This window comes from Myotis davidii, unplaced genomic scaffold (assembly GCF_000327345.1).
Source record: "Myotis davidii unplaced genomic scaffold, ASM32734v1 scaffold1947, whole genome shotgun sequence".
Classification (NCBI taxonomy): domain Eukaryota; kingdom Metazoa; phylum Chordata; class Mammalia; order Chiroptera; family Vespertilionidae; genus Myotis; species Myotis davidii.
The window spans coordinates 257,177-273,688 of record NW_006297822.1 but is presented as its reverse complement, the minus strand read 5'-3'; the positions used below and the strand labels follow the sequence as shown (position 1 = coordinate 273,688).

General features: G+C 38.4%; 1 protein-coding gene across 1 annotated transcript in view; it reads right to left on the bottom strand.

Annotated features, from left to right (window-relative positions):
* Positions 1–16,512, bottom strand: part of ZC3H13 (zinc finger CCCH-type containing 13) — a 138,367-nt gene that overhangs the window by 57,628 nt on the left and 64,227 nt on the right. Inside the window, 1 exon segment of the mRNA XM_006773664.2 lies at positions 921–1,231. Within this exon segment, the coding sequence (XP_006773727.2) occupies positions 921–1,231 (311 nt within the window).

Genomic DNA, 16,512 nt, shown 5'->3' with positions numbered 1-16,512 from the left:
TTTAAAAAAAAAAAAATAGGTGCTCTCTCCAGTCTCTACTTATGTATCCATTATTTTCTTGAATAAAAAAAACTTGATTAATTATTGCTTGCAATGTTGATAGGAAGAGAATAACTAAATTCAACATGTTTCATGGGAGACTGCTATACTGTACTCATAAACAGCCTTTTAAAATGCATATGAAACAGAAATGTTGCAAGTAAGCAAATATTTTCTGAGTACTCATTATGTTAAAACTAACTGGGGAGAAGTTAGGGAAAAACCTGTCAAGGTAAATAAACAAGGATAAGAAGTTTAGACAATTACAGAGATATTAGATGAGAGATATTACATTGTATTGTTAGGTAATGATAGCATCTCAGCTTGAACAGGGTGTAGCAAATTCAAAGTTAACTTAATTCTCAGGGACCTAAGAAAGGAAACTGCTTTGTTTACTTCTTTCTTGAGTTATACCTGGAAAACTATCACTTGGTTTGCACTGACCCTTTGAATGCTCCCCCTACTCTCACCGCTTTATTAAATCACTCCTGATGCTTTCAAACTCTGCCCTGTGGTTGGCTGCTTCTCATTCCTTCACCTCTTTATTTTTTAAAAGAATTAACTCAGCAATTAGGAGGATGGGCTAAAAATTAGATGACCAAAAATTTCTAGAATTTGAGAGTACTCAAGTAAAACTTCTTAAAGAAAGCACCAACTTACGTATATATATAACTACTAATACACATGCTAACAGCTTACAAGCCCATGCCATAAGCACCTCCTATTGTCCTCAAGACCTCTCCTCTGTGTGTTACAGAAGAGTTAATATAACAGAGTTCTCTTCTATCCCTTATTATAATAATAAATCTGAATGTCCAAGTTTTAAGTTAAAAAATCTACTTAAGTAGATTTTAAAAATCCAGATAAAATACAGTGCATACCTTCCCTCCTTTCATGACGCCGATCATGAGACTGTGAAGTTCGTTCATGATCATGCCTCCCTTTCTCTCGCACTGGAGAACGATGTCTTGGAGGACTCTGCTTTCTCTGAGGAGAAGACAGGGAATGTGAAGGATAAGGCGAAGCAGAACGTCGTAAAGGTGGAGTTATTGTCCTCTGATAAGATGGTGAAGGAGTTCGTTTTCGACGAGGAGAAAGAGAATGTCTTTGAATAGATGATCCTGACTGTGAGGAAGAGGAGTGATGTCTAGAAGAGATAGGAGAATGATGCTGTCCTGCAGGGGAAGTAGACCTATAAGGAAATAATAAAAAATATGTTTAAGAGCCTTCATTTCTAGCCAAAAGAAAATATATATATTTTTAAAATAAAACAAAAATAACTGCATGTAAAAAAGCTGAGTGTGAATAATTCTAGGATAAATTTTAATTCACACTGCTTTAAAATAATAAGTTAATTTTTAAAGATTTGATCGATTTTTAAATCAGCTCGAAGGAACAGTTCTAGAGGAGATATGCACTGCCTTTCTCCCAAGCTTTGGCTGCAAGGTAACATTCTCCCTGAGCACAGATGGTGTAACCCTTACTTAAAGTATGGAATTCATTTTTATTAGAGGTAATCTCTGACAGTGTGACTAGGTACTTGGAGGGGGTAACCCACAAAGAGCTAAAGAAAACACATACTGGTAAGATCTAGATAGAAAGCAGCTGTGAGAATGCCTACACTTCAAGGCTGTGGGAAGGGGAAAAACTTAAGTCAAACCTAGTCTGCCCTGCCTGAGTTGACATCTAGAATGGGGAAAAATTGCTAGGGTTAAGGAAAGAATGTACTGTCTATATAGTTGCATATTAAATAATCTGACTTCAGTCTTGGACAGCACAAAATGAGATTTAGTCTGTAAGTCTTGGTTTAACTAAGGCATTCTATATACCTTTTAAAATCATCTTTCATTGATGCCAAAGAAATAACATACTGAGTCACTCCTACCATCTATTATGACCTGGGCCCTGTCTACAATGAATATGCAAAATGTGTGCATAATGAAGAGCTGGAATACAAACATTTGTGCAATAATTAAAAACAGGACTAATATTTAAAAAATAACATTCTAGATATCACATACCCAGATAAATATCATATTCTTCAAATCATTTAGAGGGCTAGATGTTTACTCAAAAAACATTCTGAAGTTCCAGTCAAAGTATTTTAGAATTACCTTCAGTGCTTACAATAATTATTATTCAAATTTGGTGGAAACAATTTTTTTAGTTCAAGCTTTGAATAATTGAGCAATCGTATTAAGGTCAGAGTACCAATGTGTTGTTAAGTTATGGTTTCAGCTTTTAACCATATTTTTCTTCTTACCAATCCTTTAGGGAAAAATAGTTTATGAAAATTGATTTAATTTAAGCATTTGTTATATAGACTGAATTTTTTTTTAAAATTATATTTTATTAATTTTTTACAGAGAGGAAGGGAGAGGGATAGAGAGCTAGAAACATCGATGAGAGAGAAACATCGATCAGCTGCCTCCTGAACACTCCTTACTGGGGATGTGCCTGCAACCAAGGTACATGCCCTTCACTGGAATCGAACCTGGGACCCTTCAGTCTGCAGGCCAATGCTCTATCCACTGAGCCAAACCAGTCAGGGCTAGACTGAATGTTTGTGTCTCTCAATTTTTATGTTGAAACACCTACCCCCAATATGATGGTATTTGGAGGTGGGACCTTCAGGAGTAATTAGGCTTAGATAAGGTCCTAAGGATGGGGTTCCCATGACTGGATTAGTGTCCTTACTAGAAAAGAAAGAGACCAGAGCACCCCTCTCTATTTCTCCCCTTCATGTGAGGACACATTGAAAAGACAGCCATCTATGAGTCCTGCAGTGGAACCAAATCTGCCTGGCACCTAGACCTTGGATTCTAGTCTCTAGATCTATGAAAAATAAATGTCTATTTTTAATCCACTTACTAGTAGTCCATGGTATTTTGTAATAGTAGCCCCAGTTGGCTAAGACAGCATCTTTACATTCTCATTCTGTTACTGTTCTTTTAATTTGAGGACTGAAGAATAGTGAAAAAAGAGGATCTATTACTAAAACAAGATGGATCAAATTATGGATGTGAGACTGACTGGACCAAGAACTATGTTAATTCTGCATATATAAAAGGTGTGACTTTAATAAAATCATCTTGAAATATGATAAAATTATCAGTACTGTGGCTTCTAGACTATTGTGGAGATAAACAGTATTATATTACATTTCCACTTAGAATAGCAGTAATTTCAGATTAACTAGTTTTATGCTCTAGAATTGGCTGGTTTCTTATCTGAGGCATAAGAAGTGAAACTTAAAATTCAAATAAAGAAAAAGGGAAAGTGTAGTGCACAATGAGAAGCTTAACATCTTAAAATAGTTATCTGTATACTTCACCAAGAGAACTGTGACTTATAGCAAAAAGGGAAAGATGATCTTTAGCCTGACTTGGTTCCCATCAAAAGATTTTTAATGTTGCTATAATTAGGATATGATGTGTAATGAGAATATTCAGAGTATATTTTATTTGGAGAAAAATGTAAAAGGTTAAGAAATCAAAAAGAAAAACTCCTCATATTCAAGATGCAAGTAATTTCACTTACAAACCAACATGTTTACAACAGACTTTACTGATTTTAAAAATTTTTTATTGATTTTTAGAGAGAGCACGGAAAGGGGAGATTAAGGAAGAGAAGGAGGGAGAGAGAGGAAAACATCAATTTGTTGTTCCACTTATTTATGCATTCATTGGACCTTACCAGGAATCAAACCTGTAACTATAGCATATCAGGATGATGCTCTAACCAACTGGGCTACTGGCTAAGGCCTACCACAGACTTTCTTAAAATTAATAACACTGATGTTTCAGTCAGTAGTTTCTATTTTTCAAATATGAAAATATGCTTATGTAATATAACTAACATTCATAATTCAACCTTTAAAATCACCATGCAAAAAAAGTATACTTTGAAAAATATGGACACTATATTAAATTCAACTTTATTTCCAATAGTAAAATACAACACATTATTACATACAGAAATATTTAGGCTTTAAATCATTTTAATTCACTGAACAAATATTAAGTGAGCATCTTTTATGCTCCAAGCATTATTTTTTGCACTGAAGATAGAGAAGTGAAGAAGATGAACAAAACCACGAACATAATCACGATGATAATACTAACAACAGCAGGTAATAAATATATTGCTACTATGTGCATGACACTATTAACTAATTTCATCTTTATGACAACAACCCTATGAGGTAATTGAAGCAGAGGGCTGAAAACCAGTCTGTCTTAATTACAGGATCTAGGAGGAGACCACTTATTATAAAGAAATGCAATTTCAGCTAATCAATGCAACAAAGTCTACAAAACAGGGTAATGAAATAGAAACTGTTAGGTCCAAAAAATAGTTTGTCAGGTTGCTTACTAATAAGCCTTTAATAACTTGATGACATTTGAGTCAAGAGTTGAAAATCTGAGGGCAGAACTTTCTGTGCAGAGGGCTTAGCAACCACCCATGAGGCAGGAGAAATTATCCTATACAATAAAGCTCTAATATGCAAATTGACTGAACAGCAGAATGACTGGTTGCTATGATGTGCACTGACAACCAGGGGGCAGACGTTCAACCCAGGAGCTGCCCCCTGGTGGTCAGTATGTTCCCACAGGGGGAGCGCTGCTCAGCCAGAGCCAGGCTCAAGGCTGGCTGGCGAGCGCAACAGTGGTGGCAAGACCCTCTCCTGCCTCTGCTGCAGGTGGGCGGACATCCCCCGAGGGGTCCTGAACTATGAGAGGGCACAGGTCGGGCTGAGAGAATTTCGTGCACTAGGCCTCTAGTCATATATAATTTGAACAGAAAGAGGATAAGTGTTAAGTACAATTTATGAGAAAGTCAAGAGACTTATGAGAGAGAGACACAGAGAAGGCAGGGGCTAGATGATATAAAGTCTTCTAGGTCATGATGGAAGTCTGGTTTTATTCTAAGCATGAAGGAAATCACTTCATAGTTTTAGACAGAGAACTGTCATTCAAAATCTAACAAGATCTTACTTGCTTAAATATGAACATGGAGAAAGAAAATGTTCCTGTGTAATAATTTGTTTTAGGCCTAGTAGCTTGCTGTCCCTTTGGATCATGATAAATACTCCCTGGAAGGAGATCAATTCTAATTAAATGATCTAAAGCAGCTGTCGCCAACTGGTGGTCTGCGAACCACTGGTGGTCCGTGAGATCTGAAATGTTGGCGACCGTTGGTTTAAGGAAACCTTTGGAGCAGTGGTCGCTAACCGGTGGTCTGTGAGGTCCGAAAGGTTGGCGACCGCTGATCTAAAGAAATAGGAGAACGCTTATCTTTTGAAAGATATCTCCTTCAAAAATATATATAATGATGCTTGTAAAACATCTGATTCAAACAAACTAATAAGAAGTTCTAAATAATACAAGTAAATCTAAGCCAAATAGTAATTAATTTTAGTTAGATTTCATTTCTGCATTTATGTAGAAATGAAGTAATTTAAAGAAATCTCAATTTAAGAATGAAGAATGTTAAGATAATCCCTACATCAATACATCCATCAATGATATTCAGAATCAGGTTCAGGAGCCTAACACAGACTTGTTCAATCACATGACTTAGCTAGTAACTGTACCTACCATTGTGACCCAGAGTCAAAAGAGACAAGTATCTGGTATTCCTGGCACACAAGATTGTTTTTAAGCTCTAGGAGTAAGAGAGTCAGTATTCCAAATGCAGTAAAATTTAGAAGCAAAACGCACAAGCATAACATTAAGACAACTGGCTCCTATCCTCTACCTTGTTTAGTTAAAGTTATTTTCTTCAGGGATAGGGTGGGGTGGGATGGTAAGATGATGAAGAAGATGACCAGACCATGCCAAAAAAAAAAACAATACACAATCCAGTACTGGGAAAGAGGGTTCTCAAGTTCTGGTCCAATTTCCCAGGCCCATTATTTCCTCAGCTCAGGCCAACAAAATGGATGCCAAATAAGGGAGATTCTTGAAATCCCTGCCACTGTCCTGGAAGTTCTATCCAGACACAGGTCAGAACTGCCAGTGAAAAAATTACCATCAGACACTACTAAAGCACAGCCAGATTGGAATGGATGTCTGTTACTTCATTAATCTTATCACATACAACACAACCCCACACTTATACCAAATTAAGTTTTTGGCATTTACCATGATATGCATTTCTGATTGGACCAATTACTGAAACAGGACTAAACATCCCAACCACCTTATGTTACTGAAAACAGCTCTGAAATTTCTTGAGAACAACTTTCTTTCCAAGGCTCTAATTCTACTAAGCTTGTTGGATAAAAATACAACTTTTAGGGGCATAAATGACACTCTAGATTTTGTCTTGACAAATTTTCCCAATATCACACCTACAAATGAGAGCCTAAGCCTTGACGAATTGGACGAAATGGAAAGGTTTTATTTTTTCCCAATGCAATTGAGTTATTCTGGTACTTACAAAACTCATGTTTAACACAAGTCTATCATAAATTTAGTATATAATTACGTTTAGCTATGTCACACATTTCTTTAAGTGCCTTATTATATCCCTAGCTTAAATTAGCATTCAAATGAAAGAACTTTTTAGGTAGACAGACAGGGCTCAATTAAATGTAGAAAAAAGGATGATACTTTAGGCAAACAACTTCCAAATTGACTGAACACACAGGTTCCATTCTATTACTAAAAGGTTTGCATATTCTTCATGATATTTCTGTTCACATCCATCAATTGGGAAAATGTTATAAAAGATATGACAAATAAATCAGTGCTTGTAAAATTTGTGTTTAAAATTACATTATTCTCTTTTTCTTTTAAGTGTGATACTGGTATGATCATTATATTTTTCTGAGTGTTCTTTCTTGGAGAGATATACTAAAATGTATACAAAAGAAATAAAATGGCCAGAATCTGCTTCAAAATAATACTGGAGGGGGGTGAACAAGTGTGCTAATGAAACAAGATAGATATAAGGATCCTTGTACTGTTCTATTTTTATGTGTGTGAATATTCCATAATAATAATGTAAATGCAATACTTTTTTCTACCCACTGTATATTATCCAAGCAACATTAGTATACAGTTACTCAAGAAACTATCAATTTAGTCTATAGAAAATGCTTGTTGCACATGGATTCCTTCCTGTCCTGTGGGTCATGGTCACAGGATTAGATTTACCAGTCCAGAACCTGGTGTTTGAAAATGAATGATAAATAATGAAGAAATCAAAGAATGAATCCAACAGATAATATTCTTTGTCAAATGTCTGAAATGTTCTTCTTTTATTTATTTTAATAAATAGGTGCAATACCTAAAAGGAAATAACTGCCAATTTGGTGGTAATTTGCTGATTCTAAGATGAAGTCAAAACCAACAAGCTTTAAATGGCCACATCTGTTTTTCAAATCTGAGAAAGATTCATGCGCACATTTGTACTCCTATCAAGAAGTAAAGTAACAACCACATAAAAATTACAACTAAAATATAGAACCATCATTCAGAACTGCCTGAAATCTAGCTAAATGGAAGTCCTACAACTACGGATTCAAAGAATAAGCCACAGAGACTGGCAGGAGGGTCAGAGATCTAGAATGGGCTGGTCCCCACACCCACGTGCGGTGGATAAAAATTGGGAGAACTACCTCAGCTGTGGAGGTACCAGTTAAGAAGCAAGGGGTCCCAGCCCCCCAAGAACCCTCTCAACCTCCCCACCCAGAGTTCCAGTGCCAGGAAGAGAAGTCCCCATAACTTCTGGCTATAAAAATCAGTAAGGATTGTGGCTGAGTAATATGAGGTTGTTGGAGTTCCAAGCAGTTCCTTTTAAAGGGCCTGTGCATTCACTTACTCAAACTTACTCCCTCCAAGTTCCAGTGCTGAGGAAATATATCAAGAGGCACCAGGGACATATGTAGAGGAAGTGAATTGTCTGACATCGGGAAAGAACTCAGGGTACAGCTTTGTGGTCGGCAAACTGCGGCTTGTGAGCCACATGTGGCTCTTTGGCCCATTGAGTGTGGCTCTTTCACAAAATACCGACTTCTGCCATGAAGTTTCAATCGCACTGTACATGCGCGCCCGCACATGGTATTTTGTGGAAAAGCCACACTCAAGGGGCCAAAGAACTGCATGTGGTTCGTGAGCCGCAGTTTGCTGACCACTGTTCTAGACAAAAATGCTTGCAGAGGACACTGAATGTTTTCTGAGACTACCCCTCTCCCCCTGCCCAATAGAGTCAGCAGATAGGTGCCATTATCTGAATCTCCATCAACCTGAGTAACACTATTAACCCTGCCCTGGTGATTCCCTCAAATCCTGTTCCACCAAACTGGCAGGCACACCCAAGCTGTTTCCATACAAATGGCCTGTCTTGGCTCATGCTTCAGACTTTCCTAAAATTTCTCAGACAAGCAGCATCTGGCCTCAGTGTGCTCTGTACCACTTACTTGCTAAATGGCCCCAGGCTTGGTACTAGCAGTAGCTGGCCTTAGTTTCCAGCTTGGCCTTTTCTGGGCACCTCTAATTCTAGCTCAAATAGCAGCCACCTGCAATTATTTTGTAGCTCATGCTGGGTGGCCCCAGATAGGTGGTAGCTGACCTTGGCTGCGTGCACCTCCCAGGAAGCCCCAGAGCCAGTGCACCTGGTGGACAGCTTCAGATCACACTGAAGCACTATCTAACCACCTCCACAAGTGACACACTCTGGGGCAGATTCAGCAGGCACTAGAGCTCCACTGAAGCAGGCCCATCTCTGTGGGGTGGACCCTGTACAGCTGATTCTCCACAGTGGTTGTGGTCATAGCTAGTCCTTGCAGCAAATCAGCCTGGGAGTAAATCCCTCCCATTGATGTGCCAACAGCAATCAAGGATCAACTACAATAGAAGGGTGTATACAGTCCACACGAGATTGTAGAGGGGGACAAGCTGGAGTGCCTAGCTCATGTGACTGTGGAAGTTAAGCCACTAGATTATACAGAACACCTTCTACATTAGGCCACTTTACCAAGTCCAAGAGATGTAACAGCTCTACCTTATACATGGAAACAAACAGGAAGGCTGACAAAAGGAGGAGACCAAGAAACATGTCTGAAATGAAAGAACAGAACAATACAGTCCTCGGGTTACGTCGGAGTACATCGTTTTCATGATTCTCCATTTATTTATATATAAAAAAAGTTCTGTCATTTCAACGTATGTACATATGTGCTTTATGTTCTTTATTATTTATTTAGCACAAGTAAAGGTCAGGAATTGTTATCTTTCTTTTAAATTTTTTTTACTGTTTCACTTCATTACTGCTGTGTATGTGCTCCATGTGAGTGACATAGGTGCTTATATAGGTGGGTTCCAACTTACAGCGAAAATTGCGTTACGTCACACTGTAGGAATGGATCTCCAACGTAACCCGAGGACCTACTGTATAGGAAAAGAACTAAACAAAATGGAGACAAGCAATCTACTATATGCAGAGTTCAAAATACTGGTTATACTAATGCTCAAGGAACTTAGTGAGAATTTCAACAGCATTAAAAAGGACATTGGAACTATAAAAAAGAAATACTCAGAAATGAAGGATACACTAACTGAAATGAAGAATAATTTACAGAAAATCAACAGTAGAGAAGATGAAGCAGAGAATAAAAAAATGATTTTGAATAAAATGAAGAAAAAATACCCAATCAGAATAGCAAAAATAATACAAACAATGAGGATAGTGTAAGAAGCCTCTGCGACAACTTCAAGCTTATCAACATATGCATCATGGGAGTGGCGGAAGAACAAGAGAGAGTAAGAAATTGAAAACTTATTTGGAAAAATAATGTCAGAAAACTCCCCTAGCCTGGTGAAGGAAATAGACACACAAGTCCAGGAAGTGTAGAGATTCCCAAATAAGATGAATCCAATAAGGATCACACAAACACACATTAGAATTAAAATGGAAAAGGTTAATTACAAAGAAAGAATCTTAAAAGCAGCAAGAGAAAAACAGTTATCTACAAGGCAGCTCCCATGAGACTTTCAGCTGATTTCTCATCAGAAACTTTGCAGTCCAGAAGGGACTGGCAAAATATATTTAAAGTGATGAAAAGCAAGGACCTACAAACATGATTACTCTATCCAGCAAAGCTATCACTTAGAATCAAAGGATATATAAAGAGCTTCCTAGATAAGAAAAAGCTAAAGGAGTTCATCACCACCAAACCAGTATTACATGAAATGTTAAAAGGTCTTTAAGAAGAAAAAAAAATTGTCAAAATATGAACAATAAATACATATCTATCAAAAACTGAATCTAAAAAACACCCAAAAAACAAAATACCAAAATGAACAAGCAGAACAGAAGCACACTCACGGATACAGAGACTATTTTGAAGGTTGTCAAATGGAAGAGGGTTTAGGGGGAAGGGGTAAAAAAGGTGAAGGGATTAAGAAGTACAAGTTGGTTGTTACAGAACAATCATGAGTATGTAAAGTATAGCACAGGGAATACAGTCAATAATAATGTAATAACTATGTATGGTGTCAGATGAGTATGAGATTAGGATGATCACTTAGTAAGTTATATTATGTCTAACCACTGGGGTATACACCAGAAAAATAATATAACATTGAAAAAAAATGAGAAAATGTGAGTTTACAAAAGCTTTTAGTGCAGTTTAAAAATAATAGTCAATTGCCCAAATGACATGGCTCACTGGTTGAGCATCAATCTATAAACCAGGAGATCTCAGTTTGATTCTCAGTCAGGGCACATGCCCAGGTTGTAGGCTTGATCCCCAGTAGGGAGCATGCCGGAAGCAGCTGACCAATGATACTCTCTCATCATTGATGTTTCTATCTCTCTCTCCCTCTTTCTTCCTCTCTGAAATCAATAAAAATATATTAAAAAAATAAGTCACCCTTTGGAACTTTTTCAAGTAAAATAGATTTCAATATTCAGGTAATTATAATGAACTGATTAAAGATTAAAAAAATTACCTACCCTGGTAATAGTATCATCTCATTTAAACACAAAATTCTGCTATCTACCATTTAGACTAAAGCGTATTGCTAGTCATCAATGAAAACATATTTAACTAAATGTCCAGCAGAATGAAGTAACTTCTCTGATTAACTAATACCCATAAAGTTTTCCTTTGTTAAAGCCCTTGATATACTGATTAACTTTCTTGATTCAGCAAAGTATATAAGATACAGATTTTCACTGATAAAGAAAATATTATAGCTACACTAAACCATCAGTGTAACATCTACAATAGGATCATCTAGATGTAATAGGTTAAGTTTGGGATACTGAGATTCAATATTCCCCTCACAAGTAATTTTTCTGACTAACTATTCAATACGAACTTTCCTGCGAGTTTTAACTCTCTTTAAGCAAATTACAGAATAAAAATGATGTAGGTTAGGGAGAGAGAGAGGTGAAAATGGTGGCTGAATAGGCAGACGGGTCCTGCGCCTCTTCCCGGAGCAGACTGAAGGAGCAACTAAATTGGAGAGCGTCCATCCGGAATTGGTAAATTGGACACAGCTGGTGAGACAATTTGCAGTTGGAAGGGCAGAAAGCGCTTGGAGAATGGTAGGATCGGGGACTTGAGCTAGAGAGAGACACACGACCACCAGGTCAAAATGGTCAGAAGGAAGCTGCACTGCACCAAGTCCGCATCCCTTGGGACAGGCCTAACATCCAACTGTGGAAAGGAAGTCCACAGGGCTACTTGTGGCTGGGGAATCTAGATCTAAGTCCATAGCTGCGAGAGGCTGTGCCCAGAAAGGCAGCCTGAAGACCTGCCCAAGCAGTGCAGTGCCGGGAGAGAAACTCGCAGTCCCGTGGTTGTTTTGCCTTTGCTTTTATTAGCTAAATCCAGTTCATAGGAATTTTCAATTACAAACACTCACCCGAGTCTGCAGTGCCAGTGGAGGTGCAGATTTGTGGAGTCTGGGGGGAGGCTGTGGAGGAAAGCAGGGCAGGGAGAGGTGACCAGAAATTCGGTCCTCAGATATTCATGACCTTCCAAACCCAAGTAGCCATTTTTCTACTGAAGAGCCAGCCCCACCCAGCAGCCTCAAGGCAGCTAATTCAGCCATACTCAGACTACACCTTGAGTTGTACAAACGAAACAAAGACTCTGTATAGTCCCAAAGAGCCCTCAGAGACTGGATTGAAGAAGGGCCATTCAGTCTGGACAGTGACACCCACCTAAAGCCCTGTCAGAAACAGACACTTGAGTGATTAAGATTGACAGCAGGCAGACTTGCAGAGCGGGCAGATTTGACCTGCCTGCTTGCAACCAAGGCTGTGGAGACAGACACAGAGGAGTGGTGGATTGCTTGGAACCTAAATACAGTGCTAACAGGAAACTGAGAAATGGCAGACAGAACAGAAGAGTGGGGTCTTAAACCAGCCCCACTGGGCCAGTAAAACTTGGTTGAAGCAAATGACACTTGACTTTTTTTCAATCTTTTATTAAAAAAAAATTTTTGTTCATCTTTTATTGTATTACTTTTCTTCATTCTATTTTTATTTATTGTTATTTTATTTTTCCATCCTTTTCTTCACTTCTTTTATCCTGTTTCTCTTCTCCTGTCCCCACTTTAGTTTTTCTCTTACCTTTCTTTTAACCCTTTGTTAAAAATTGATCTTCTTTATCTGTTAGTGACCCATTATTATTATTGTAGTTTCTGTTGGCTTACTCATATATCTAATATCCTCTACCCTGCTCCACGTCCATACACTCTTCTCTTTTCTCTTTCTTCACTAGTCAGTTTTTTTCTATGCTTGTTTTCCCTCCCCTCTCTTACTCTCTTCTCCTAATTGTTTAATTAGTTTAATTCATTAAACTCAAGCCAATCTGCTCTTGCCTCTATTCTCCTTTTCCAAAAATAAGTGAATAGACAAATTTTTTAAAAATGTTGTTTTAGTTATACTTTTTTTCTTATCCACTCATTCTCTTTCTACCTCCTCTATGTTAAACTGTGGTCCTTCCCCTATTCATTGAATTCCTCAACCCTACTTTCTGTATATAAACTCTGTCTTTATAGATTCTGTCTGACCCCCTACCCCCCGCCCCACTTTTTTTTCTGGGCGATTGTTGTTTGTATTTTTCGGTTTATTTATTTGTTTTGTGGAGTTTTCTCCACATACATACACACACACACACACACACACACACACATACATACACATCCATACATATATTTATCCCCCCTCCGTTTTATTTTCTCTCTTACCTTTTTCCTTTAGTCAGTATCATTTTTGATCTTTCTTCTTTCCTAATTCTCTTTTCTCTGGTGGTCACTTTTATTGGGGTTATCGGTGTTGTGAGTACATTCTTGTTTTGTTCCCTTTCTGTTGTGTCTTGTCGAGTTTTATTTTGGGCTGTCTGGTCAAGATGGCAGAGTGCGAGCCACATAACCAGACACCCTGAGAGGAAACTTCATCCACGAACGGGACAGTAACACTCAAGACCCAACTACACCAAGAGAACCCAAATATCCCAACAAGAGGCATCCCTAGAATACCTGGCCCAGAAGACCTGAGAGAATACACCAATGGGTCCCACAAAACATCTACTATATTAAGACAAACTCAAAAAAATTTGGGTGACATAGAAGTTTGATCTAATACACAGAAACAACCACAAGAGAACAGCAAAAATGGGGAGACAAAGAAACAATCCCTTTATGAAAGAAAAGGTGGCATACCAGAAAAGGAAATAAATGAAATGGAGGTAAGCAATTTGTCAGAGAAAGAATTCAAAGCAATGGTTATAAGGATGCTGAAAATGATGGAAGATCAATTCAACAACACATGTAAGAATCAAAATGAAATGAAGAATGACATAGCTGCAATAAAGAACACAATGGATAGCATCAAGAGTAGACTAGAAGAAGCTGAGGACTGCATCAGCAAGTTAGAAGACAAGGTAAAAAACACAACACTCAAGCAAAGCAGCAACCAGAAAAAAACAACAACACTTAAAAAGCAGGAGAGCTTAAGGGAGCTTTGGGACAATACAAAATGAAACAACATCTGCATAATTGGGGTACCAGAAGAAGAGGAAGTTGAGCAAGGAATAAACCTGTCTGAAGAAATAATGACTGAAAACATCCCTGATTTGGGGAAGAAAAAACTCACCCAAGTCCAGGAAGCACACAGAGTTCCAAACAAGATGAACCCAAAAAGACCAACACCAAGACATATCAGAATTAAAATGGCAAACATCAATGACAAAGAATCTTAAAGGTTGCCACAGAGAGAGACATAAAGTTACCTACGAGGATCTCCCATTATACTATCAATTGATTTCTCAACAGGAACAGGCCAGAAGGGAATGGAATGAAATATACAGTCATGCAAAGCAGGGGACTGAATCCAAGAATACTATAACCAGCCAGGCTATCATTTGAAATTGAAGGTGAAATCAGGAGTGTCACAGACAAAAGAAGTCTAAAGGAGTTCATTACCATCAAGACAGAAATGCAAGAAATGCTAAAAGGATTGCTGTAGAAAGAGAAATAGGAAGGGAAGAAGGAACACAGGCATAAAGAATAAAAATGGCAAAAACAAGTACCTATCAATAATATCCTTAAACACAAATGGATTAAATGTTCCAATCAAAAGACATAGGGTAGCTAAAAGGATAAGAAAACATGACCCATGTATCTGCTGTCTACAAGAGACCCACCTCAGAACAAAGGACTCACACAGACTGATAGTGAAGGGATGGGAAAAAATTATTCAGGCAAATGGGAAAAAAAAGCTGGGGTAGCAAATACTTATATCTTACAAAATAGACCTCAAAGTGAAGGCCATCACATGAGATAAGGAGGTCCACTTCATAATACTAAAGGGAGCAATTCAACAAGAGGATATAACTCTGTTAAACATATATGCACCCAATACAGGAGCACCCAAATACATAAAAAAAAGTCTGGAAGATATCAAGGGAGAGAGAGACAGCAATACAATCACAGTAGGGGATTTTAATACCCCAATGGCATCAATGGATAAATCCTCTAGACAAAAAATCAGCAATCCTAAATGACTCACTAGATCAGATGGAATTAACTGACATCTTCAGAATATTTCACCCCAAAGTTTCAGAATATACATTCTTCTCAGGTGCACATGGGACATTTTCAAAGACAAACCACATAATGGGACAACGGCAAAGTCTCTTCAAATTCAAGATGACAGAAATCACATCAAACATCTTCTCAAATCACAAAAGCATACAATTACAAAGCAACTACAATAAAAAGAATGAAAAAAAATCAAGCACTTGGAGGCTAAATAGCATGCTATTACATAATGATTGGGTTACCAAAAATATCAAAGAAGAAATAAAAAGGATCCTGGAAACAAATGACAATGAAAACACAAAAATCCAAAATCTATGGGACACAGTGAAAGCAGTCCTGAGAGGGAAGTTTATAGCTCTATAGGTCTATCTAATAAAAGAGAAACATGCAAATTAGCCATCCCTCCGCTATGCTCAGGCCACGCCCACAAGCCAATCAGAATGACTATGCAAATTAACCCAACAAAGATGGCGGTTAATTTGCATATGCAGGTGTCAAGTGCCCCAGGAGGCGACTGTGGCTGCGGGCTCCTAGGACCATTGCCAGCCTGGGAGGTGAGGCCTGCCGTGCCAAGACATACCCATGGGCTCCCAGGACCTTGCAGGCGGAGAGCAGAGTGGGCAGAGAGCGGGAGGTTTGGAGGACCTGACAGAGCAGGAGGCCACTACGCATAGAGCACAGTGAGAGAGAGAGGGAGACTTGAAGGGCGTAGCTCCCTCTGTCACCCCAGTTTCCTCATTACAGCTGTGGAAACTGACAACATGGAGCAGGAAGTCCCACCCCCACAGAATCAGCCAGAATCAGCCATTGGTCAGACAGCTCTCAGCGGTCTGACAGCCAGGACTCTCATTCACCTGCATCTCACACCGTGACAGTAGAGAGGTGGGACTATGTCTAAAGAACAACTGTTGATACAATGTAGCTCTGCAGCTGAAAGATGCTGGTGTTATAGACAGAAAGTGTCTGCAGAGCAGCGTGCACCTGATCTTGAAAGAAGGCAGGGCCTGCGACAGGATGTATCTGAACACCAGCGTTATCGACAGAAAATGTCAAAAGACCAACGTGCCTTTGAAGTTGAAAGAAGGCAGTGGCAACAACAGAATATGTCTAGAGAACAGTCAACAAGTGCTACCAATACCGGTAGGAACTGCCTTCTCAGGGAAAATGGAATACATAAGGATGCAATTCTCAAACATGGTTGTGGTGGAATGACTATTCGATGTGAATTTTGCCTCTCACTAAATTTCTCTGATGAAAAACCATCCGATGGGAAATTTACTCGATGTTGTAGCAAAGGGAAAGTCTGTCCAAATGATATACATTTTCCAGATTACCCGGCATATTTAAAAAGATTAATGACAAACGAAGATTCTGACAGTAAAAATTTCATGGAACATATTTGTTC